Raw genomic sequence first — 23,381 nt, forward strand, 5'->3', positions numbered from 1 at the left:
GAGTTTTAACTAGACGCCAGGTAAATGTACCACTGCATTTTCCGTGACTGCAATCGAAATTTATATGTAAAATATCTAGAATGAATAGAATGTTTTTAATTACGGTACAGAGATGAGGGGAATATGCCATAAAATATAATACTATACAGATGAAATGTAATTATTAACATTGATTTGAAAAACCGATATACTAATTTGGTAGTGAAAGAGTATTGTTGTGTGGGTCTGGTGGACATCGGGGGGTGAAGGGGAGCGAACGGGTTGTTATGCTGAGTGCTCCTCTCCCCTCTCCCCCCCTCTCCCTTCTCTCCTTCCTCCTCCCCCTCCCCCTCATCTTCCTCCATCTGCGTCTCTTCAGTTGCGCCTCTGTCCGCAGCAAAACAGCGCGAAGGCTGCTCCCACCCTAAAAAAAAAAAAAAAAAAAAAAAAGCCACACAATAATCATCGAAACATCGAGCAGACGGCGCAACCTAATGTCCGGATGGTTTCCAGCACGACGGTGAGGCGAGGCTGGCCACCGAGCGGTTGAAGAAGATGATCTGTTGGCTGGAGGAGGCTGTGCTGCTGCTACTGCGTGGGGGAGTGGGTCCGTACATCCTGTGGCGTTTCCTGTGTTTGTAAACTAGACGCTCTCGGAAAATTGTCTGCCGACCGAAGCTCCAAGGTAAACGGCCGTCCTTTCGTTGCCTTTTCTGTGTTCGATCGGTTTTCGCAATTCATTTTTTGGGTGGGCCGCTGCTTCCTTCTGGACGCCCACGTAACGATTAGGGTGGAATCGACGGATTTTCTCGATATTGTAGCTTCGACGTTAGCCGTCGCCAGCTAACGTTAGCTTGTTCGTCGAGAGGGGGAGGCTCTCCACGACACGACGGCCATTATGAGCTTCGTTATCGCCCCATCTCGTCTCGAGCGTCTCGCGCTTTGTCTTCGCTCAGAAAACAACATTATTTGATCCCCTCTTCGCGACGTAGATGTTCGTCGCGCTTTTGCGTATAGTGAAAAAGTAAAGGGCGTGAATTAATACTCTGTGTAATTTGCAGTAGGCGAGGACCCTAACAAGGCGAGCTAGCTGATGGCCCCTTGGTGTGAGCTAGCCTGTTCAACCTACGCTAAACTAGCGTCAGGTTTGCCTGAAGCGCGAAGGCCCAGTTTTGCAAAATGTTGAAAAATGGAAAAATCTCTTCCTCAAACAAAAGCTTATAGTAATGTACCACCATATATGCCCGTAACATATTCCATATTCCACGCATGTTTTGTAAGACCCAATTGGTGGTGGTCGTTTTTTTAATGTATTATTAACAAGTGGTAACAACGTTAGCTTAGCAAAGCTAATACAGCAATGTCGCTTTCACCTATATAAATATATCTGGAGTTGTACTTTGATTCTGATCATTTTACATGAGCCTAACGAATTAAAACTGACAGACGCTACACACTATGTCGAGCATCCTAAATATAAGCAATTACAAGGACATTTTTATTTAATGAATGATGGTTTTCAATTGTCCGTTTTAGTTAGCGCGTTGCAGAAGATCGAGTTAGTCAAGTCTGAATGTCAAGAAATATGAAACCTCATTTATAGCATTTTGTATTTCTGCACACGTCAACATTTATGACGGGTTTTCAATAAAATGAAAGTATACCAAGAAGGTATGATTAACATTTCTCTATAATTTTAGCAATTTTTGTGGTGAATAAATGTCATTTACCATATAAATCCATACCACTATCCCTTGTCAACATGTCGCATTCTATGTATGTTGTCAGTTCTTCTCATATATTTCTGTATTGTTTATCGACTAGTCATATCAATTAGTACTATTGTGTAAATTCAGATTGATGGTTGGTACAAGCATTGTACTTTACCTACGGACCCTTGAAACCAATAAGTAAATGGCCCATTGTACTGTTCAATGACTTGAAAGTTTCAATAATTTCGTGAGAAAAACATATTAATATACACTTATAGTTCCAGTATTCCATACTTGGATAAACATTACCACTGGAGAGCATGTAGCTGAAAAGGGAATAAGTAATACTATTGTAATTCCATGTGTTGTCTATTTCATCCACATCCTCCTCTTCTTCAGTTTGAATGCTAGATGAGTGAGGTGGGTGTGGCTTCCCACCAGCCTGACCATCCTGACTGACGGCTCTCTGGATGACCTTGTCCCCACCCCTGTCCCTGCGCTCACATACACCGTTACCACAGCAATGTCACATCTGCCCAGCAGCTCAGTCCGCGACCATATGAAATGGGTTTGTGTTTTATAACACCAAAGTGGTTGCAAGTCACTTTTAATGAACAGTCTTGTGTCACTCAGGATGTTGTCATTGATAATTGCTGTGCCGTCGATGCATGTCAACAGATTTTTAATCCTAAATCTGATTTTTAATATCCCAGGCCGGCCTACTCGGCTGTGAAGCAGTGCTCTCCAGTATGGCTCTGATGCAAGCCAGCACCATGGCAGCAGCTCCACCCAAAAAGATGATGGCTCCACTTGGACACGCACCACCGCAGAGAGACGGACCTGACCGTGGTCCCCAGAGTCACATGATCCTACCGTCTGGCATGAGCTGTCCACCCCTGGTGAGAATTTGCTGGGAAATTCATGCAGGGAAATTGCACTCTTTGGATGCCAAGTTTTTATCATTTCTTAAGTGTTGAGTTTTTCCTCAATATGAGGCAAAACCCATAAGGAATTAAGGAACTAAGGAATCACATTTTCACCACTGGTTTTGTAAATGAATTGTGTTAAATTGAAGGGGCTGTGAAAAGGAGTAATTCTGGAATAATTGTCTGTTCTGTATCCTTTATTTTAGCTGATCCGGAAGGAAGGTGAATTCCAAGCTCCGCGCCTGCTGGATGAGAAGGACATGAGGACCAATGAGGACCTGCAGCAGAAAAAAAAGAACAGGAAATCAGTGGCGCCCTGTAAAGTGAGAGAACAAGAGGGAAGGGGAGGGAAGGTCAGTGGCAGTGATTGCAAAACAGGGAACGGTCTTAGTGCGCTCCCCCTCTTGGGGCTCTCCCTAGTCTGCACATTTGTTTGTGTGTGTGGGGGTGGGGGGAGGAGCGCAGAGAAGATGTGGAGGGGGTGGAGGATCTGAAGAGGAAAGCTGGGGGAGGGGAGCAGGTCCAAGCGGTGCACAATAACAGCAGTTGTGTGCAAAACTGGGGGAGCAGCACCATGGCCTTTTGGGGAAGGGATTGTAAGTTAATTCTCCATCAAGCCTAAAAAAAAGAGTTGTAAAGTGCACCTTGATTAGAGGATATTTATACATAACTTACTTAGCTTTTCATTAACAAGACAGTCAGGAGAAGGTATGGAAAAAAACATCTTAGTTTATGACTGGTGCAGAGACAATGTTGCTGAACAGCTATTCATTGCTTTCATCCTCAGGGCGCAGGTGGAGATGAGAATGGTCCATCTTCAAAAGTGCAGAAAAACTTTATTTGTGACCACTGTTACGGCGCATTTAGGAGTGGATACCACCTGAAGAGACATATCCTGATTCACACAGGTATGCTTCATGCTATTAACCATAGTGCCTTAAATAGAACAAATCTAAAATGGTCTGGATATAGATAGCACTGTGCAGCATCTGTTAGGTTTCAAATGGTCTGTTTGATATAATAGGTTTTGTCTCACAGTTTTAGTGGTTTCTGTAGGGGCTTGAACTAAAACTGGTGCTCTTCGGTTTAGGGGAGAAGCCGTATGCTTGTGCCGTATGTGACATGAGGTTTATTCAGCGTTACCACCTGGAGAGACACAGCCTCATTCACACGGGTATGCGTCTTTTAACCGTACCCATATTGCATATATTCTCCGGACTATCACTGCAGCCTTGACACTTTAAAAAAATGGACGGGTGTTAATGGTTCATTTTGTCTGTGGACAGTAATTTCCAACAAAGCCACCACACAAAAATCTTTTCAGCCCGAAGCTTTTTAAGGATAACATTTTTGTTTGCTCAACTTCAACCTGCTCCAGACAGTGTATCACAATGTGGTCCATCAGTGCCAAGTCCACTATTGAAAATCCTTGCTTTTTGTAGTTTTTCACTTTTCTTAAATAGTATTATTATTATTATTTTTTATTATTTGTAATACTACAGATACCAGAGAATACATATACAGAATTTTCTTGAAAATCCCAAATGTGTAGATGGTATATAAGGCTTTTATTACGTGACTTTTTTTTTTTTTTTTTTTTTTTTATCGTGTCTCTTCCTCTCGTCAGGCTCACTTTATCAACGACTAGAAATTTTTTTTGGTAATCGACTAATATGGTGAAAGTTGAGTGAGTCAAAGTTGATTAATCTAATTCATCGATGACCTTTTTGATATTTTTGCAGCATAGTACAACAGTCCCCAGCCTTTTTTTGCGCTGGTTTCACGTAAAGACATATTTTGACCGACCGGCATGGAAATTAATGAATTAAAAAAAAACCCTATCAAACTGAATAAACTGTAGTGGGAGCTCTGTGCATGTTTTTGTCTGCCCCAGCCGGCGGGTGTTACAGATAATTTGTGACCCGTCAGATTTAGTTATTCAAGGGGGTGATAGTCTTTTGAGTTGTTATGACGTGTTTGTGAGTGTGTGTGTGAGTATATGTTTGTGAAGGACATAAGTTTACATACACTGTGCAAAAACAGTTTTCATATTTTGTCTCACTGTCTGAAGTCAAATCAGACGACACGTCCTGTTACGGGTCGGGAAAGATCCATTTTTTTTCTTTTAAATGCTACAATAATGAGAGCGAGAATTTCTGAGAGACACCTAAAGAAAGTTAACATACATTTCCTTAGTATTGAGCAGCATTTCCTTTGAGCTGCATGACTCTGGTCAAATGTTTTTGGTAACCTTCAACAAGCTTCGGACTGTACTCTGCTGGGATCCTAGCCAATTCCTCCTGACAGAACTGGATTAACTGAGTCAGGTTTGTCGCACACACCTTTTCAGATCTGCCCACACATTTTCAATGGGATTCGGATTAGGGCTTTGTGATGGCCACTCCAAGACATTGTCTTTATCCTCAATCCACTTTTTAACCATTTTGGCAGTATGCTTAGGCTCATTGTCCATTTGGAAGACCCATTGATGCCCAAATTTTGACTTCCTTGCGGATGTCTAGAGATGTTTCCTTAATATCCCATGTAATGTTGTGTTTCCTGAAGCCATTTATTTTATGAAGCGCTCCAGTTACTGCTGCAGCAAAACAGGCTCACCACATGATTCTGCCACCTCCATGTTTCACAGTTGATTTTCAGGTCTACAAGCTTCTCCCTTTTGCGTCCAAATGTAACGTTGGTCATTATGCCCAAACAGCTCCACTTAAGTTTCATCAGACCACAGGACATGTCACCAGAGGTTAAGGTCTTTATTTTGTCTATTTCAAAATGTCATCTGGCATTTTTATGTTTCTTTAGGAGAAATGGCTTCATTCTCAATGAGTTGCCTTTCAGCCCATGTCTGTGCAGGATTCGCTTCACTGTTGATAGTGTCACTTTCTTACCAGCATGATCCATCATCTTCACAAGGTCTTTAGCTTTTGTTCTGGGGTTGATACACACATTTTGGACCAAAACATGTTCATCTTTGGGAGACAAAGGCTATCTCTTTCCTGACCTGTGTGATGGCTACACATTCCCATGATGTTTGTACTTGTGTATAATTGTTTGAACAGGTTATCGTGGCACCTTCAAGCATCTGGAAATTGCATCCAAGGATGAACCAGACTTGTGGAGCTCCACGATTCTTTCTATGATTTCCTGCCTGATTTCTTTTGATTTTCTCATGATTTCAAACAAGAAAGCAGTGTGTTTGAGGTGTGGCCTTAAATACATTGAGGTGTGGCCTTAAATACATTGTAAGGTGTGCCGTCAATTAACTCACATGTTGTCAGTAGCTTCCAAAACCATGACCTCATCATCTGGATCTCACCAATGTTTTTTTAAAGACAGTATTTTTTTTTTTGCATGCATGCATACGTTTGACCTCAAAGAAATTAATATAAAATTCTCCCCAAAGTTCTATCTCATTATTGTGGCAATGAACAAAAAGTCTGATTTGACTTCAGACAGCAGTCACTCACATTTGAAAAATGTACGGGTGTGGTCAGGCATGCCCGCAGATATAAAGTTACAGGTGTGGTCCACCAGTCATGCCCTCTAATATAAATTTGTCGATGTGTGTTCTGTTTGTAATTATGAGTGTACCTCTGTAAGAGCGGAGGCGGGTGGTGTCAGGTAAACTAGGAAGTAGAAGTATGCTGAGCAGCATCTCGGCTGTGTGCTTCCGTGTTTAAACAAAAAAACAATGACGTCAGACTGTGGTTCACTGCGCTGGATCAGTGGTGCAGCTTAGAGGGAACATTAGTCAAGACTACACAAAATAAGTGACGTCTTTCAATATCTATACATATGCGCCCGTCAAATCACAGAGAGTGAGACAAAAAAATAAAAATGAAATGTGTTTTTGCACAGTCTATGTAAATGTCTGACTTCAAGTGTGTGCATGTGTGTGTGTTTTCACGGGGCATTCCGGTTTCCTCCCACATCCCCAAAACATGCATTAATTGAAGACTCTAAATTGGCCTCAGTTGTGGTTGTGAGTCTGAATGGTTATTTGTTTCTGTGCCCTGCGACTGGCTGGTGACCTGTTGAGCGGTTACCCTGCCTCTTGCCTTGGAAGATGGATATACATGTCTTTGTGTGTTTGTTTTTGTTATATACTGAAGATGTTTGGTTGTCAGATCGCAAGAAAATATGAGACAGTAGTCAAGAGCTTTTATTTAATGGTATTTACATATAAATTTGTTAACTCAGGACAGAGCGCCTTTTGTTTGAATCCTTCCACTTTTCAAGTGAGCAAAAGTATTGGAACATGTGACTGATGGATGTGTCTAGTTGCTCATGTGTTTCCTTTTAGATTGATTGCTTATACATTAAATAGTGTTTGTTTTTGGCTTTACGTTTCTCCTGTAATAACTGCATTTGTTAAGCAAACATGATGTCCTTCGAGAAAAAGCAAAAGATTTTGAAGCTGAGAGAAGAGGGGAAAATCAGCAGTATTGCACAAACATTAGGGATGGTCAATACAACAATTTGGAATGTACTGAAAAAGAAATAAACTACTGGTGTCCTGAGCAACAAACATTGAACAGTTTGTCCAATGGTATTAACAGCAGTTGACAGAAACATGAAGAAAGACCCAAAGACAATAATTACATCACTGCCAACCCCCACAGACGAGGGGTGAAGGTATCATAATCCACTGTTTTAAAAAGAGTTCAAGAGTAGAAATATCAGGGGCATACCACAAGATGCAACCCGCTCATCAGCAAAAAGTTTTTTTTTTTCTTTTTTTCAAAGAAGTACAGCGATAAGCCACAAAAGTTTTTGACCGAAATTTTATAGATTGATGAGACCAAGATTAACTTTTACCAAAGTATGGCGAAAGGTAGGATCTGCTTATGATCCAAAAAAAAACAAGCTCATCTGTGAAGCACGGTTTAGCTAATGCCATGTCTTGGGCTTGGATGCCTTTTCTGGAACAGCCTCACTTGTCTTCATTCATGATGTAATGCGTGATGGTAGAACTCTGAAGATGGAATAATGGAATGAATTCTAACTAGCAATTTGATGTGGGAATTTCGAGAAAAATGTATCCAAACTACTTGGGGAAAGCTTCATCATGCGACAAGACAATGACCCAAAACACACTGCCAACACAATGGACTTAATCAAGGGGAAAAAATGGAAGGTCTTAAAGGGCTCTTTATACTCATGCGGGGATCCCACTTACGTCAATGCGGCTATCCCATATGGAGTTTGCCTTTATACTCGACCACAACCCCTAATAACAGTTTTGAAAATGTACTGCAGTTCTCCATGCCAGGGGTGTCGCTACGGCTGCTATTGGCACAGAGACTGCAGGGAGTAGTTTCCTCTGCATTTTTTGGCCATTTCCGGTACCGTTTTAGCTTTCCTTTCCAGAACAAGGACCAAAGCAACAACAGTGGTGTTCGTGAAACATTGTCTGCTAGAGTAAATAGACCTAGATAACCAGATGATATGTTTAATTATGGTGCACAATCGATCAAGAAGGCAGGAGCGGAGATGGCATGAGGAACCAAAAGAAACAGTCAGTACGTCATTGCAGCATTTGACTAAAACAAACCAATCACAAGAGATGCTTTCTGTGGCATTCTACACACAGCCACATTTTTGCTGTGTGCATGTCGAATGACGCAGACAGTCCGCGCGGGTCGACGCCTTCATCACATGTTGCAAGGTGGGTGTTGGCTGCGCGTGATAAATAAGCCTTTAGACTGGCCAGTTAATAATTGGACGTTACCCCAAAAAAGCATGCAATCAACCTAGAAAGGAGGCTGAAGGGAGAAGCCCATGGAAACAAACATGAACTCAAGAGGTTCTAGTAAAGGCCTAAAAAAAACCACAGGTGAACTTAATGGGTCATAGGATTTATTCGTTTATTGCAAGTCATGGTTATGTCACCAAATGTTTAAATTTTATTCACTTCACAAGGTATAGCGCTTGTGCACCTTTGTCACCAAAATCACATGGCTGACCAAATTGCCGGTCAAGCAAAGCATTGTTCAATGCTAAGTCCGTTGAGATGAAACGAAAATGTCTTATATAGCACAACGCCCAGAGTTTTGTCAAATACCGTTAAACATTTAGAAAGTCATAATAAATAAAGGTATGTGGAAAAATTAGAGACACTTGTTTTCGCCAATAAGAAATTGGACTGTTAATTCACTTCCGCTTGTCTTGGACAACTGGATATACACTTGCATCTGGTGAGTAAGTCGTCGAGACTTATATGGAAAAGTTTGAAAGCGTATGAAAGTCTGGACGCATACAAATACTTCGTTGCTGGATCTGTTCTCAATCAGTCCCACATCGTGATGTACCCACTCAGATTTTACAATACAAATATTTAAATAAATGACCCCTGGTTTTACACAAACTCGCATTCATTAACTGTGATTGGGAATAAAATTTTGGACAGGGAGTCATCTCCTCCGTAAACCACTCTATGACTGACTTTTTTTTTTTTTTAATACGGATTGTTCTCAAATGAGCCAACTTGGAATTATAGATACTAATTGGCAATTTGAGATTCACAGTTATTCCTACCTGAAATGATCGCTACACTGGTGTGTGTATTTGGTTGGGCACCATTCATCACGTTTAATTGCCGAAATCCATCATTCTTTTCTGGTCTTTTCAGCTGGTATGCTATAGAATGATCTTCTTTAAGAACTGTCTCATCTATTGTGACAACCAACAGCACAACAAGTCTTGGGCATTGTGTATACTCTGCTCCGTTTTAATGTCTCCCACAATGTCGAGGAGCTCTGTTTGACTGGCAATATGGGGCCGTGAAAATGGTGACGTCACATGCACGAGCTCTATACGGCTTTAAGCTGTTCCAATGCTTTTGCTCACTTAAAAGTGGGTGGCTTCAAACAAAAGGTGCTCTGACCTAAGTTGTTTTTAACACATCCTGATGTAAACACCATGGGGTAAACAAGCTGGATTTCTGAACTTCTGTCTCAGCATTCATCTTTGGGTCTGAAACCCAAATGTCGTCTTCAGTATACACCAAAAACAAATAAATTGTCCGTGTACCAATACTTTTGGAGGGCACTGCATATGTGTGGATGTGAATGTGTTTGTGTATATACACCAGTTCAGGGTGTACCAACACTCCTGCGAGCCTCGTGTGGATAAGCGGCTCGGAAAGTGTGTGTGCACACATACAATGAGGAAAATTATTTGAACACCCTGAAAGTTCTCCTACATTAAAAATCATGGTTAATATTTGGTATAGTAACCTTTGTTTGGAATTACTGAGATCAAACATTGCCTATAGTTATTTGCCAGGTTTTCAAACACTGCAGGAGGGATTTTGGCCAACTCCTCCTCACAGATCTTCATTACATTAGGCAAGTTTCTGGGCTGTCGCTGAGAAAAACGGAGTTTGAGTGCCCTCCAAACATTTTCTATTGAGTTTAAGTCTGGAGACTTGCTAGGGCACCCCAGAACCTTGATTTGCTTCTTACGGAGCCACTTCTTGGTTATCCTGGCTGTGTGCTTCGGGTCATTGTCATGTTGGAAGACCCAGCCACGACCCATCTTCAATCCTCGAACAGAGGGAATTCCCCAAAATCTCGCAATACATGGCCCCGGTCATCCTCTCCTTAATACAGTGCAGTCGTCCTGTCCCATGTGCAGAAAACACCCCTATGCTTCACAGTAGCGATGGTGTTTTTGGGGATGGTATTCCTCATGCTTCCTCTTCTAAACACGGCGAGTGGAATAGCACGTACAGGTACATATATTGTGTGTGTAGACATAACTTGTATGGTCACGGAACTCTGTGCTAAGCAATTGCCAATATATATTCTTTATAGGATTTCTATAATGGACTTGAAAATTGTTGGACCACGGTGTTTGTCCTCAATGTGCTAGGTTTGCACTTCTTTTTAACCCCCCCTCTTGAAAAAAAAATTTCTAAGAACAACTACATGGACATCAAAGGAGTATGATTATTTAGATTAATATTATGTTTTAAATTATTCATTGAAATAGTGATTCTAAGTAATGTTTTATTAATAGTAAAATTCAATTTTGGACGAGAGGAAAAATTTGAACCTTTTTAAACGCATTACATTTCTGCTAAAATTGGTCATCGAATCTCTGATTTTCATCAGAGTCGCAAGAATAAACATACAGTCTAATCAAACTAATACCACATACAGAAATTTCACGACCATAAGGCGCACTGTCAGTTATGGGCACTATTTTTGTATTTAACACACAGATTGGGCGCACCGTATTAGGTGCAGGCATGATAAAACATACGCTACCTTAAAACATACTATGACACTCATGAGGCAGTGAGAAACAATTGCACTTTTATTTTTCAACTTGAAGAACAATGTTACCTTTGTCTCGCACAGCGACAGGGACAGCAGGATAGTGACCTTCCGACACACTATGCACAATCACGGTGTCATACCAAACCAAAATCATCACACCACAGCAAACAGAACAGCACAACCATCAGACAACAAAACAACCAAAACGATAACTGAAGAAATAATTGACACAAACCATGCACTTGAAACGCTGTTGACATGTTTAGCGCTGCGAAGCAAGCAGGGAGTGCCTCTAACCTCCCACTGATGCTACAATACGCTAGTTTGAAACATATGGTAGCATGCACACATGCAAATTAAAAAGCCAGTGGGAGCAAAACTGAGTTAGGTTGAAGTATTTTCAAATGTAAACAGTGAGTTCGGTTGTACGTTATTGGAGTATTTAAGAATGTATTCATGTTATTCTTTCTTCTTTTATTCCCACCCGCAAATCCATTAAAGTCCTCATCTTCTGTGTCCGAAATGAACAGCAGAGCAAGTTCTGCATCAAACACGCCTGGTTCCCTGATGCCATTCTTTGATCATTAATCCATTGCTCGAGTTGGTATTCCAACTCTGGCCACCCTGCCTTGTTTCCACGGAAACTCACTTTTGTCTTCTTGACATAGCGACGCTCGTTTTCCTGTTTCCTCCATTTGCGAACCATAGAGTCGTTGATCTCGAATTTTCACGTGGCTGCTCGATTCCCATGTTTCTCCGCATAACTTGCAATTAAAAACTTGCAGTTTAAACTGTGCTTCGTAAGCATCTCTCTCGTAGGTGCCGATTCGAGGATCCTTAGCCAAACTGATCTTGTTTTGCACAATACACATACCAGCACTGTATCCCTACTGGGGGTGTGCCTTAGGGTCCTTTTCCACATCCACCCTTCCCCCTTTAACATCCGTATGCTGTCCTCAGTTACGTCTGGCTCTCCTATATACTGTATAAGCAGCATATCGGCAGGAAATTCTCCCAGTCAGTCATGCCGAGCACTCATGAAAGTCATACAACATTTACAGTTTTTGGAACTCGGTGCACACATATGGCAGACTGCATTATGAGTTTGGACAAAATGTAAGACTTTTAACTGCACTTTATGGTTGTGAAAATTAAGTAATTGTTATTTCACCCTTTTAATGACCAGGAGGAAACGGTAAGTGAACCTTTTGGATTTAATAACTGGTTGACCAGCCTTTTTCAGCAATTTTTTTTTTTTTTTTTGTCACCCTCAACCTATTATTTTTTTGTAGTTTCTGCTGAGACTTGCGTATTGATCAGGATGAATTTTGAACTATTTCTCTTTACAACTGTATAACTTGCAGTTCAGCGCTCAAGCAAGATTCCTGAGATATCTAATCTGAGTACTTCTGAGGTCATACATACTATAGCATCTCTATTGGGTTGACATCAGGACTTTGTCTGGGCCACACATTTTTTTTATGCCTTTATGTTGTTTCTATGCTTTGGACCATTATCCTGTTGTCAACTGTTGGACAGATGGCCTCAAGTTCAAAGCTCAAGTGCAAAATACCTTGCCGAACTTGTTTATTCATTTTTCCCTTGAAGAGAACAGGCTGTCCAACTCCTTAGGTAAGAAAGTACACTTACCATCATTTTGGCATAAGGTTTTGATTTGGTGTGTTGTGGCATTTTTCCTTCACACAGCATTGTGTGTTTCTCCAAAATAATTAGTTCTTGAAATTGGTTTCACCTGTCCACAGAATATTTTGCCAGTAGTAGGGTGGAATTCAAATTTGCAGCAGTTTTTTTTTTTTTTTTTTAAATATTTCTACATGGGTTTTTCCTCATGTACCCTAATCTGACACTAGGGTCTAACAAATCTTTTTGAGTGGTGGCTGTGGTTCAGTGGTTACAGCGGGTCGTCCAGTGATCAAAGGGAAGTTGGTTAAAATTGCGACGTAGTGTTATTGGGCAAGACTCTAAACCCTCAATTGGGCCTGGCAGCGCCTTGGATGGCAGCAGTCGTCCATTGATGTATGAGGAGGCTGTTGAATATGAGGCTTTGTAAAGCGCTTTGGTTACTGTGTAGATAAAGCAGTATATGCAGTGGGTACGGGTTGGGTCACTAAGTGCAGTCCATGTACCATTTTTGTTGGCCCGGTCAGAGCTTGTACTGGCTTCCTATATTCATGATAGAGTGGCGTAAAAAGGTATTTATGGTGATGACTCGGTACTGGCCTCCCTAAAATTAAGTCCATGCAATTGGAAACATTAAAAATAATGCTTAAAAGAATAAATCGACTACAAATTATGAAATTATTTACCTAGCATTGACATGTTTTTTTTCATGTGTCTTGTGCACATTATGTTGTATTAGCAGTGCTCAGTGGTTTATGCTGCCGGTACCGATAATCCATGGGTGAGATTTGCCTATCATTGCCGATACCAATAATATGGGTTATCTGTACATTTTTACATTTATTTCTGGTGAGTGCTTTTGGCTATGTGATTTGATTTGATATGATTTGTTTGGGTTAGCTTCGCAGATCTTGCATACCTATGCAGTGGGAAGCGAGGAGGGGACGCTACACTAGAGCTATGGGATTATAGAAAAATATCAGATTTGATTATTTTGATTTGTATAGAAATCCTGATTAATAATCAGTTATTCATTTCAAAATCTTGTATTTATTCAGTTACCAAAATTCAAGTTTCAATATAACTTTGGAGAAAGGTGATTCAATAAGTTAGTACCCAGGAAAACAGATGTAAAATAATATAATAGAAATTGAACAATAACTAAAGAAAAATACATTAATTGTTGAAAATGTACCAATGCTTTCAGGCATGACAGTATTCTCTAATATACTTGTCTCAAAAAATTAATATCATTAGGCTGGCATACAGCGAATGAAAATAATTTTGGTTTGAAAGGTTTGATTTAATTGAGAAAAAAAAGTGCGGTGTCGTTTTATCCAGTCAATGTCTGTATCTGCTGTTTCTGCTGTGTGTCCCTTGGCCTCTGAGGGGCAGTGTAGTGCAATGCATGCATGGAGGTACTCATTTTCTCTCATCTAAGAAAGAGTAAAAGAAGAAAGTTGCGATTAAAACATGAATAAAGTAATTTTTCACAAATGTGAAGAATAAATGCCCATGAAAATTATGTTACCTGTCTGTAGCCAGCATTTGTGTGTGAATATTCGTGATCAATCATCGAAAGCCTGTCATTATATGACTGTGAATATAACCACATGAGCGTTACTCCACAAGGTGTTCAAACCAATATACATACAATTGAATTGGTATTAGTGGTATTGGTATGGTATTAGATCGAAAAAAATATGAATCTTCTCAAAACACTGTTAAATGAAAGAGGATTTAACCTCACATTGTCAAAATAGGGTACATATTACATGACCTACTCGATACACTGTTCATGTAAAGCACTGGATTTCCCCTTTAACAAATTTAGTAGCGCTGCTATGGTAGCGACAGCTGCCAATGTCTTCGAGGGAGAGCAGAGAGAAGCCAGTGATGATCTAGGCGGTGATGTTCATGCTTTTGCAAAGCTCTCATCCGCCATAGTACATCCAGCATATCATGCTGTGATGCAGTATGAGAGGATGCTCTCCTTGGTGGTTCTGCAGGAAGCCAGGTGCAGCTTAGCTTCCAGGTTGTTCTTCCTCTCAAGAAGTGCATACACTGCTGGGCCTTTTTCACCACCAACGTTGTGTTTACAGTCCAGGTCAGGTTGTCTGTTATGTGGACTCTCAAAAATGTAAAGGAGTAGAGCCTCTCCACACACACTCCATTCCCGCACACCACCATTATTTGAAGGTAAATCACACCTGTGACCAAATGCTAATATCAATTTGCTCATCAATAGGGATTTCTAGGACTGTTGGCATTGGTCTTTCAATAAAATGTCTTGTTTAAATAAAAAAGGGTTTTTTTTGTATGCTTAGTTTTACAGTGATCTGTGGCGTCAATAAAAAGTTGAAAGTACGCTCAGGCAGGGTAGAATAAGAGGCTGCAATGTACAAGCTGCTGTATGATGTAGCGGCGTTAGCTCCAGTTCAGATATTTTCTTGGGGCAAACCGGAATGTTCATAGTCTATCCAGTTTCCGTTTTATGGAATGTTTTGGTGTTTCAGACCGATACCAAGAATGCAATTTTGTCAATACACAGGTGATAGCCTACGTAACTGTTTGACCTCATTGAATATTTTTTGCTGTGCTATTGCTGTCATATTTCCAAAAGTCACTCCTTTGTAAAAAAGCAACAGTCCTTAAAATTCTACATTTATAAACAATTTGTCTAACCATAGAATGATGACCACAAAGACATCTAGCAATACTTTTAAAACCAGCTTCCAGCCTTAGACAAGTTATATAAAAGAAAGTCCTGACCTCATCCTCATCAAGGGAGTTATTCATACTGGACATCCCAGGAATCATGCTGAACTGCCACAGATTTGTAAAGGAGAATGGTCCTAAATTCATCTTGATCATTGTGCAGGCCTGGTCTGCAACAAGAGGAAACGTTTGGTTGTGGTTATTTCTACCAAAGGAAGGTCAACCTGTTATTGAATCAAAGAGTTCACTTTATCCTCACTGTCATGTTGTCTAAAGGTTATTTTCAATATGAATATGAAAATGGGTGGTATTCGTTTAAGCAGCCTTTATAGTTGTGATTTAGATGGTCAGACTACATTTGATGACCAATTTGTGCATAAATTTAAAAAAAATCCAAAAGGTTCATAATTTTTTCTTTCCACTGTAGATGCTTTGACATTAGGGAAAATGAGATATCAAACATGAACAAAAAACGTCTCTTTAATGATACCACAATTGTGACCTTGACATCCCAATCACCTGCTTTTACTGAATATAGACATTCTTGTTCTGATCTTGGAGTTCTAACCAAAATGTAAGTTTTCATTGTGTTGCTATGTGGCACTTATTTGATAATACGTTTTTTAAATGATGACATTTTGCAAAAATTCTTTAAGATCTAGATTTTATGTGTGATTCAAATTAGGGGACGCGAGGTGGAAGGAACTACTAAATTTAGTGTGGTGTTGGTGAAATGGGGTTGTGAGAATTATGCTTAAAATTTAGTGCAATTAAACATATCACGGTTATTAGTGTTTTGCATTCTCTAGGTTGGGTAATTCTGACTAAAGCAGTAGTCCTTTGATGTCCACCCACATGTACCGTACATGCATAATAATGGTTGAATGGTTGCAACTTATTTAGCTGGGCTGTAAACATCAAGCTTTTTTTTTTTTTTTAAATTTGAGGCTTTCAGCACGATTTAAATGCTGTGAGATTGGAGCAGGAATTGATTGGCAATACTAAGCATCCAGTGCAGGTCATCATTTTGGCATCACGCCTACGAAAAAAAGAAGTTTCAAACAACATCCTCACCCCAGTGGGTGAAAAAAAAAAAAAAAAAAGGTCACTTCTTATAGTTACTAGTGGTGCAAATGTGTCTGCTTCCGCTGGCCAGTGTGATCGTTGTGTCCCGCATTTCCTTGCTGTCTTGCTGCTTGTGCCTTGTGTCTCGTTCACGCATGCTTGGCTCACATCCTGTGGCTGTCTTTTTGGTCATAATTCCACACAACAAATCCTCCCAAATAACAGAAGATACAACTAGACCTAAACAAGCCTGTGACTGTCCCTGTTAATGCTAGAGGGACGTCCTAGCTAATGTGTGACTTTGTGTATGTAGGGGTGAAGCCGTACGCTTGCTCCATGTGTGACATGAGGTTCTTCCAACGTTACCATCTGGCAAGACACAGCCTCACTCATACTGGTATGCGTCTACTTACACTAGCTTCTTCGGTCCTCACCTCGTTAAACAACAGACAGTAAAGATATCATTGTGTCTCAATTGACTTTCAAATTTTTATTACGCTTGAAATGGTAGAAAAAAACGAAGATGTATCCAGACATGTTCCGACAGCCAAATAAAAAATAATTGTAGCATTAATTGTACACATAAATGTATGAAACGTCAGCTTTTTCCCCGCTGAATGCTCTACTTTGTTCTGCGCAATTTCTTCTTTGTCCGTAAAAACAATACTTGGGCACTATTTAATGTGGCGGACATGATTTGGACATATAATTGCACAGCAAAACAGTTGCTGAGAAGATGTGGCTGTATAAGAAGAGCTAAGGTGAGGGAAGAGTTGATGGTTGTGATTTTTGTTTCTAGCTCATACTGATGTACTTTTTGTGTGTAGGGGTGAAGCCATACGCTTGCTCCATTTGTGACATGAGATTTTTTCAACGATACCACTTGGCAAGACACAGTCTCACTCACACGGGTATGAAGTTGCTCTTCCTTGATCTAGTTAATCCTTCATACTGGCCCAATAGTTAACGCTTCCTAATTTCTAGAATATTTTTAGGCATACAGCATAGAAGTGCTTGTTACTATTCAACATAACACTTAGAGTTGTTGTTCCAGCCAGGTACTTCCATTAAATTGCCATACTTAGACTTTAGACAGAAGGCAAATATGTTTAAAGTTAAAACTCTTTCAAGTTATATTGTGGAAGACGATGTAAGAATAGGTCAGTGCGTGAAGTGTCGTGTACTTGTGCCACAGCCTTTGGCATGTCTGGATACATAATAACTGGGTGTGTCCCACTGAGATCATTGTGGTGTTTCGTTTTACTTTTTGCAAAACATTTTTGCTCTGTGTGTACAGGGGTGAAGCCATATGCTTGCTCCATGTGTGACATGAGATTTTTCCAGAGATACCACCTGGCGAGACACACTCTCACACATACGGGTACATGTTTATTCTCAATCCCTCTCACCTAACCACACAATGGAGTGTTCTAGTGTATAGGCCTCACCCTACCTGTCAGAGCACTGAGACACAAACGTCTTTCCACTGCACAATACCTACACGGCTCAACTCTCTATTGACACTATTTCCAGTCAAAACCAAGTACTATTTTCTCTTCCTCATCAGCCGAGGTTCCAAGCATGACGTGACGAGACCATATTGGGTAAACTGCTGCAGATTTGTCATTCTTGGGTTTTTGTAAAATTTGGATACAAGGCTACAAATGATAAAAAATTTACACATTTGCTAATGTTAGCAGACTCTGTTGCTGTGCTTTAGCTCTGTAGGCTGCCGTGTTATACTCCAGTCTCCACATTGCTGCAGGAGTCTGTTTTCTTGCTGCCCCCCAGCCGCCTCTCGAACAAGTAGTTATGACTGATGCATTGAATAATGCCTGTTTTCATTTTTTGTTTTTTTTTTAATGAAGTGGAAAAAAGACAAGCTGAGGCGAGCCGTGTAGGTGCTACTCAGGGGAAACGCAGCTCAAGGCGAATGAGGACCTTTTGACTATGCCAAAATCTTTCATTTTTTCCCCCCTTCACTTAATTTCATTGTGTCGGCATGAATGTGTGACTAGGGACTTGTTAGTCATGGAAGTATAAAAAGTATGTATTGGTCCCAAAACTGATTTGTACATGTAAAAATACATTTCTGTTCATAGCTGACAGGAGCACTTTAATAAAGTTTGGTACTGTATGCATTCAGGGGTGAAGCCGTACGCTTGCTCCATGTGTGACATGAGGTTCTTCCAACGTTACCATTTGGCAAGACACAGCCTCACTCATACCGGTATGCTGCATTTGTTCCCCTTTTACTGTTAAACCTCTAAAATCCGACCCAAGGACGTCTAACATGTTTTAAGTCCCATTTCCCACAATAACATCATTATGTAATGAGTGGAAAATGTCCAGTAAAACTGTAGGCTTTGTTGGAAAACTGTCCACTGAAAAAAAGGCCCTTTTTTGTTTTATTTAAAACCGGTACCATAACATGTATAATTGACACCATCACTAACCGGGCACATTACACAAATGAAATTTAATGGCAGACATCAGTAGTCTGAAATACTAATAAGACGAGTTCCATTTCTCCAAATTGAACCAATATTTAGTTGCTTGACCATTGAAATAATTCATTTTCCAGCAACTTCCGATCAGAAACTTTTTGACAACTGACTGCATTGAAAGTGAACATTATTAAAGTAGCTCCTACAATTTTATATATTGAGCTTTGCTTATTTGTAATTATAAAACAACAACAAAAAAAGAAACTAAAAACATTGATGTCTGCCAGTTCTTTCTGGCGTAATGTGTTGTCTCTGATCAATTTCATAGCATGCTTTTACAAACCACCCAATTAGTATGTCCATGTCTTTTACATGTTTTGTTTTCTTTTATTTTTTTTAAGTTATGAAATACATCTAACCTTTTTGTGTTCCATTCAGGAGTGAAGCCATATGCTTGTACCATGTGTGACATGAGGTTTATTCAACGTTACCAACTTGAAAGACACAGTCTCACACACACAGGTATGTCCCTTTCATTTCAATGTGACATGGCTCACACCACCATGGGCTTATGCCTTAAAACTCATTCACTGCCATTGATGGCTGTTGAGAGTTCCATGTTAAAAAAATTATTACGACACCTGTGACAATGTTGCCAAACGGTTGTTTGTTTAAACTCAACGGTTTACTTCACAAGCACATGTAAAGTGTGATGCTAATGAGAGTTCCCCTCCTAGTTTGCTCACAATAGAGTAAAAATGATTGTTTGCTTAATGTTTTAAGTTGTCGTTTGTTTTATTGTGGCATCATACATATAGAAGAATCTCACCCTATAAATGAAGATAATGTTTGATACATAGACCTTTATTTTAAGCTATAGACACATTCTTTGTCCCATCAGAGAATTTTCACCATTTTACTTGGCATTCAATCTGTGTGAGAGATTAGACAAATTATTATTTTCGGTCAGTTGTCAGTATGCACAACAGTCCACACTGGTCAATTGTTGTCATTTCTCATTCATTTTATTAACAATGGCTCTGGTCACTTTTGTTTTTTTTTAATTATTTTTACAGAAGCATAAATTGAGACATCATATTGATCATTTTTCAAAATGTTTTCCAGAGTATGTCATCATAGTTTTCTCATATTTTACATAGCAGATGTTACTTTCTTATCTTTTGTGAATAGTTTGCCAACTGCCTAAAATTGTCTAACCTGCGATCAGCGTTGAAAAAAAAATCTGTTGAAATTAGGCAATCTCTTATTGGATATTGTGTTTGGTGTACTGTGTCCATTTAGGACCTCAATTATTCCTTTGGATATTCAGGGGTCTAGGTTTGCAGATTGATTTCTTTCCCTCTCTGGATGATTTTGTTATTGTCCATCACCATTTTGAAATTCAAACACTGACTGTGGAATTAGCAATCATAGTCAAATAGAAAAGTCATGTTCAATTGGAATGGCAGACCTACTTCCTCACCTAGTGGAATCTCTGCAGCAAACTAAGCGCTGATGACTACAACCAAACTTTACTAAACAATTAGTAAAGTTTAGCGGCGATCATTTTTGGCAGTTGAATAATTTCTTTTCCACGCTAAAGCTGGTACTTTGTGTGCATAGGGGTGAAGCCGTACGCTTGCACCATGTGTGACAAGAGGTTTTTTCAGCGCTACCACCTGGCGAGACACAGCCTCACTCATATGGGTATGCGCCTGCCAATCTTAAGACCGTCACACCATTGGGATGCTGCAACATCTGTTAAATGTCTGTGTTCTGACACTTTGTTAATGGGGCAGATGTAGTGCATTAGTACCAATGATATTGGCTTGTGTAAAGTAAGTGGATCAGAAAATGGTAATTTTTTTGCAAAACCACCTACCTAGCTCCTACTTTGCCCATTTAACTCATGTTAGGGTATGACATTGGTTATTAACCACAGACATCAATTTATCTCGGATTAGTTGGCTTAAATACATCAAGATTTCTTGTTTCTTTGTGGCAGAGATACAAATTAATACTGTTGATGCTCTGCATTTAGGTGTGAAACCTTATGCTTGCACCATGTGTGACATGAAGTTTTGTCAGCGTTACCACCTGGCGAGACACAGCCTCACTCATACTGGTATGGGTCCGTACATCGTGCCCAGTACATTCTGTGTGCACCTTCCCATTTGTCACTTTCCTTCAGGATCTCACTCATTTCTGACGCATCATATCTGAGCCGGAAGATTTAAGAAATTCTTCTTCTTGTGTTTCTGTTGGAGGGTTCCTGTGGTGTTTGAGTCCTGTTTTTTCAGTAGAGAATACATTTATTCCTATCGTTGTGAATAGATTTCCTGTCCTTACTCTCAAAATGTATTAATTTCAGGGAAAATGCATTGAAGCAGATTAGCTACAATGTAGTGCAGTCAGTCTGTATTTAAAGATACGTGCAGCACATGAGGCAAATCAATACGGCTAGTGGCTGGTATTAGTAATATAGTAGTGGTAATATCTGCATTTGCTATATTTTCTCAGGTGGCTTTATATCAAGCTTAATTGGAATTATACATCTGCTGTATTTCCAAGACTACTCCCTGTTATAGTAATAATGCAGTTAAATGCTGTCATTTTTCAAACTTCACAAACATGGGCACAAAATGACTCCCCGAAGAGGTAAAGGCAGGTGCCATATAGTTTGGATGTGACAAAAGCAATACTTAAAGTTTGTGAACAATGACAGCCTCTGAGGAAAGTTTTTGTTCAATTTTATTGGAATCCAACTTCTTTACAAGGAGAACTGTAGGGTTCTTTGGAGGATTTAAAAAAAAAATCTTTTTACATAATTTACGACATAGAGACAACAATTGCTTGTCAGGCATTCCAAGTATTTTTATCTTTTCACTGACCTGTTCATAATGAATGTGATAAGACATTTTTTAAAACAGTATCTGTTGGTTTGTTTGTGATGTTGATTAGTTTTCCATGTACTTACATTTTCACAACTCAAATTTTAAAGCGGAATCTGCTGAATCCCTGGTGGCAGTGAAAATAGGCAGAAATGTCAAAGGATGAGATATTGTCATTGTATTAATTGGAAAATGTGTGGTTAATAACCAATAGCTTAGGTATGTTTACATAGTCAAAACTGCAAAGTGAAGCAAAGTATTATAACGTTGCTACTTTGCATTTAGGTGTGAAACCTTATGCTTGCACCATATGCGACAAGAGGTTTTTTCAGCGCTACCACCTGGCAAGACACAGCCTCACTCATATGGGTATGCGCTCACCTTGCCCATGACACTTAAAGTCACATTTGACTTTACATGACATCACACAAAGCATCTCTGACGGACGGCTAATTTTTTTCATCACGAGCATATATACCTGTGACTCATTGCTTGTCACGTTTTGCATAGAGATTGGTCATGAATAAAAATCAAGCATTCAAATGCTCAAAAAGATAGGTCTAATAACAGAAAATGTTGGTTTGCAACCCATCAATTTTAAATTTAGAAGCACATTGCATCACTGTTGGATTGTGAACACTAAAAACCAAAGTGTGAAAGTAATACCTGTAATACTCTGCGTTTAGGTGTGAAACCTTTTGCTTGCACCATGTGTGACATGAGGTTTGTTCAGCGCTACCACCTGGCCAGACACAGCCTCACTCATACTGGTATGGGTCTATACAGCTGCCCCTCTATCTTGTTGAACCCTTATTGCCCATCAAGTTTTAGCACACACAGCCTCATTTGAAATACATTGCTTTTCTTAAAGGAAAAATGTATAGAAATATGTAACAGTCGTGTTACCTTTGCAGTTAAAAGCAATCATCCTCAAGAAAATGGAGCTACTGTCTTGGGATATTGTCGTGTTTTCACAATGCAACAGTTACAGTGGGACTATTACTGCAGACATGCCAACCCTCCTAATTTTCCTGAATATCCGGGATGACGGAAATCAGCCCGACTCCTGATGTTACGGACACAAGTAGATTCTTCAAATTCTAAAATAATGCATCCTCCATTTTCTCTGTGTTTTCTTGCCACATTGTGAACACTCAGTTTTAAACTTAGGGCGCCAGACACATTAATTATTATATGACGTGTCTATGTTAGGAGCTCAAACATGCATAAAATGATGGGATTGCACATGAATTCGCAATTAGACTTGATCACTAATAGACATTCGCAATGTTGGTAGTTGTGTCAATTTCTCCCTCATGGGCATTCTGGGAAGACTGTAAGATTGGCATTTCTGTTTCTGGCAGATATTTGCATGAAATAGAGTTGAGAAACGTAACATATTTTTCTTTCTGTTGATGCAAACTCCAGTACTGCAAAACCGCTTAAATACACAGCAAAGAGGCTGAATGACATGGGTTTTTTTTTTTGCATGAATTGGCGACTGTGTGGTTAATAACCAATAGCTTCGGGATTTACTGGCAAAGAATGAAAATGGAGCCTAAGTCATGTAACACTGCCACTTTGCATTTAGGTGTGAAACCTTATGCTTGTACCATGTGTGACAAGAGGTTTTTTCAGCGTTATCACCTGGCAAGACACAGCCTCACTCATATGGGTATGCACCCGCCCACCTAAACAATGA

General features: G+C 39.8%; 1 protein-coding gene across 26 annotated transcripts in view; it reads left to right on the plus strand.

The window, feature by feature from the left end:
* Positions 1–323: 323 nt before the first annotated feature.
* znf740a (zinc finger protein 740a) overlaps positions 324–23,381 on the plus strand; it is a 29,846-nt gene continuing 6,788 nt past the window's right edge. For 5 of the 26 annotated variants that reach the window (XM_061831794.1, XM_061831803.1, XM_061831797.1 and 2 more), the window contains exons 1-16: positions 325–664; positions 2,091–2,259; positions 2,405–2,590; positions 2,824–2,970; positions 3,405–3,525; positions 3,708–3,791; positions 16,655–16,738; positions 17,169–17,252; positions 17,639–17,722; positions 18,488–18,571; positions 19,227–19,310; positions 20,412–20,495; positions 20,830–20,913; positions 21,965–22,048; positions 22,366–22,449; positions 23,271–23,354. In XM_061831794.1, coding sequence (XP_061687778.1) covers positions 2,215–2,259; positions 2,405–2,590; positions 2,824–2,970; positions 3,405–3,525; positions 3,708–3,791; positions 16,655–16,738; positions 17,169–17,252; positions 17,639–17,722; positions 18,488–18,571; positions 19,227–19,310; positions 20,412–20,495; positions 20,830–20,913; positions 21,965–22,048; positions 22,366–22,449; positions 23,271–23,354 — 1,423 coding nt within the window. In that variant the 5' untranslated portion in view covers positions 325–664; positions 2,091–2,214. Of the gene's footprint in view, positions 665–2,090; positions 2,260–2,404; positions 2,591–2,823; positions 2,971–3,404; positions 3,526–3,707; positions 3,792–16,654; positions 16,739–17,168; positions 17,253–17,638; positions 17,723–18,487; positions 18,572–19,226; positions 19,311–20,411; positions 20,496–20,829; positions 20,914–21,964; positions 22,049–22,365; positions 22,450–23,270; positions 23,355–23,381 lie in introns of all 26 variants that reach the window. The other 21 variants (XM_061831815.1, XM_061831821.1, XM_061831795.1 and 18 more) reach the window with 20 other exon arrangements.

Source organism: Syngnathoides biaculeatus, chromosome 10 (assembly GCF_019802595.1).
Source record: "Syngnathoides biaculeatus isolate LvHL_M chromosome 10, ASM1980259v1, whole genome shotgun sequence".
Taxonomy (NCBI): domain Eukaryota; kingdom Metazoa; phylum Chordata; class Actinopteri; order Syngnathiformes; family Syngnathidae; genus Syngnathoides; species Syngnathoides biaculeatus.